This window comes from Poecilia latipinna, unplaced genomic scaffold (assembly GCF_001443285.1).
Source record: "Poecilia latipinna isolate Pla-1442-1.1 unplaced genomic scaffold, P_latipinna-1.0 Scaffold3677, whole genome shotgun sequence".
Lineage (NCBI taxonomy): Eukaryota > Metazoa > Chordata > Actinopteri > Cyprinodontiformes > Poeciliidae > Poecilia > Poecilia latipinna.
In genome coordinates, this window is record NW_015116293.1 from 37330 (window position 1) to 40224 (window position 2895).

General features: G+C 50.1%; 1 protein-coding gene across 2 annotated transcripts; it reads left to right on the forward strand.

Annotated features, from left to right (window-relative positions):
* The first annotated feature begins 31 nt into the window (after positions 1 to 31).
* LOC106941447 (potassium voltage-gated channel subfamily D member 1-like) lies at positions 32 to 2713 on the forward strand. 2 transcript variants are annotated; one of them, XM_015024483.1, is made up of 4 exons: positions 291 to 651; positions 945 to 1028; positions 1736 to 1831; positions 2240 to 2713. In XM_015024483.1, the coding sequence occupies exons 1-4, from the start codon at positions 499 to 501 to the stop codon at positions 2492 to 2494; spliced, it is 588 nt and encodes a 195-aa protein (XP_014879969.1). In that variant the 5' UTR covers positions 291 to 498; the 3' UTR covers positions 2495 to 2713. The 2 variants fall into 2 exon arrangements, with proteins under 2 accessions (XP_014879968.1, XP_014879969.1); XM_015024482.1 differs by lacking the exon at positions 2240 to 2713 and having other exon boundaries at positions 32 to 651; positions 1736 to 2185.
* The last annotated feature ends 182 nt before the right edge of the window (positions 2714 to 2895 follow it).

Consider the following 2895-nt stretch of genomic DNA (forward strand, 5'->3'; position numbering starts at 1 on the left):
GGGTCTATCCTTATATTATGTCTATGGCTGCTGGCAGTCGGCCACAGTGTGAGCCAGGAAGTAAACAGTGAGAGGTGAACAGAACAGGAAGTGAGGTCACACCGAACCTGGAGATCAAACAGTTTCTAGTTTAAAGTCTGGAGGTCCAGACCCGGCCGGTCGGCGTGGTGCCGGGCTCAGGAAGAACTCTGGGTCTAAAGCTGAAAGAGGACATTTTACTGTTCAGACTAATCCAGGTCTGATCTGATCGATCGGTCTGATCGATGGATCAGACCGATCGATAGGTGTGTCTCTACTTCAACACACCTGAGTCAAATACTGAGTTGTTAGCAGAACCTGATGCACTGAGGAGGAGATTCAGCTGTTGGATCCAGGTGTGTTGGACAGGGAGACGTCTAAGAGCTGCAGGACTCCGGACCTCCAGGACCAGGACCAGGACTGCCCAGCCCTGCTCCAGCATCTTTCTGAGCTGCTGCTTCTCTCTGCAGGTACGGTGACATGGTTCCTAACACCATCGCAGGGAAGATCTTCGGCTCCATCTGCTCCCTGAGCGGCGTTCTGGTCATCGCGCTGCCCGTCCCCGTCATCGTGTCCAACTTCAGCCGGATCTACCACCAGAACCAGAGAGCCGACAAGATGAGAGCGCAGCAGGTCAGAAAACTGACCTCATCCCTGTAGCTCCGCCCATAGGAAGCGGCATCCCTGTAGCTCCGCCCACAGGAAGCAGGGCCTCATGCAGTACTGTAGTTTTCAGAATCGTACAACTGCAAATTAATTTTCTAAAATGTTCATAATATGTGAATCGTTTGATGAACACAACAGGTTGACAGAATATCAGTGTAAGAAAAGAGATGTGTGTGTGTGTGTGTGTGTGTGTGTGTGTGTGTGTGTGTGTGTGTGTGAGTGTGACTCTGACGCTGATGTTTTCCTACTTCTGTTCACAGAAAGTCCGTTTGGCTCGAATCCGCATGGCGAAGAAAGGAACAGCAAACGCCTTCCTGCAGTACAAAGAGGACCACACTCTGGGAGTGAGACACACACACACACACGCGCGCGCACACACACCCACACACACACACAGCTTTGCAGCATACACCAGTATGAATAAATGAATGTCAGACATGGAGGCCATCAGGAGATCGTCCAGCTCTCGTCCTTCCAGCAGATCTTCAACTTCTAGCTTTGGTTCTGGAGCTCTTTGGTTCCAGTCGGGTTCTGGTTCTGGAGCCTTCATGCTGAGCTGGTGCTGTTCGCTCTCCAGTGGTCTCAGACTTCCTGTCGTCTGAAGCGGATCTCCTTCATCGGGTCGGACCATTTCAGGCCTGATGAAGGCTGCTTTCATCCTCATCCTCATGGAGCTTCTTCAGGTGGATTAGACTGATGGGTCCAAATCCACCTGCAGCGCAGAGCAGGAACCCAGGATTTAAAAAGGGCTTAACTGGAGCCAGGAAGAGGAGGAGGAAGATAGAAACTTGGAGGAAAACTGCTCATCTTATGTGATAAGAAACTTGAAAACAGCCACAGAAGGAGGTGGAGCAGAGAGGAACCAGAGCATCTGGACCTCTGGCTCCCTCACCATAAAGGAGGAAACAACCGCCTCCATGACAACAGCTGGAAACTGACCTGCAAGCCCACAATGTGCTTCACTGGGAAAACTGATAACCGATAACAATAACCGATAACTGATTGTTCCAGGTTGTAAGTGAGGACTGACTGGTTTCTGTCATGTTTTCAGGACCGGGACAGCGACAGCACGGCTCTGTGTGTGAAGAACAGATCCGCCTTTGAGCATCAGCACAACCACCTGCTTCACTGTCTGGAGAAAACCACGGTGAGGCAAGAACTACAGGAACTACAGGAACTACAGGAACTACACCCTCTGTGGTTCATGCTCCTGATCATAGCTGGTCTTCATTGTAAACACAAACCACACAGGAACAAGACACGATACCATGAGAGCAGGATGGAGCTAATGCAGCAAATGGAGAAACTGAAGCTAATAGAGCTAATAAAGCTAATGGAGCTAATAAAGCTAATGGAGCTAATAAAGCTAATGGAGATAATGAAACTATTAGAGCTAATAAAGCTAATGGAGCTAATAAAGCCAATGGAGCTAATAAAGCTTATGGAGCTAATAAAGCTAATGAAGCTAATAAAGCTAAGCAGCTGACAGATTAAGTAAAACTCTCAATGGCGGTTAGAAGGTTCATTGGTATCTTCCTCCACCTTGTCCTCTCAGAACCACGAGTTCACTGATGAGATGACCTACAGTGAGCTCTGCATGACCGAGTCGGTGGGCTTCCGGACCAGCCGTAGCACCTCTCTATCCAGCCAGCAGGGGGCGCAGAACAACTCCACCGGCTGCTGCCCCCGCCGGGCCCGGAGGAGAGCCGCCATGCGACTGGCCAACTCCACGGTGTCCGTGAGCCGGGGCAGCGTCCAGGAGCTGGACACCCTGCAGTTTAAGACCACCTCCATACCGCCACAAACGTAAGTAATCGTTCCACTGCCAAACACACAACCGACGCAGAAATTAGCCAAATCAAGGTCTCTTAGAGAGAATGTACAGGTCCTGCAGCAGAGCCCTGAGGTTCCCCGGGTTTGGCTGGAGAGGTCTGATCAGACCAGGGATTCAGGGATGAGTGTCAGTGTGTTGTGCATTCTGCAGAGACTGGTTGCCTCCAGTCTCTGATCCACTGTCTTCCCACGGTGGAATGGTCCAACAGTCTAGAGCTTATTGTTGCATTTAAAGGGGATTCTACGGTGGCCGACAGGTGCAAATGCGCAGCAAAAGAGAAAACATGCAAACAAAAGAAAAGACACGCGCAGAAATTAAATGCGGCAAACAAAAAGCAAATCAAATGCAGCAAACAAAAAGTGTTGAAAACGGAAGTG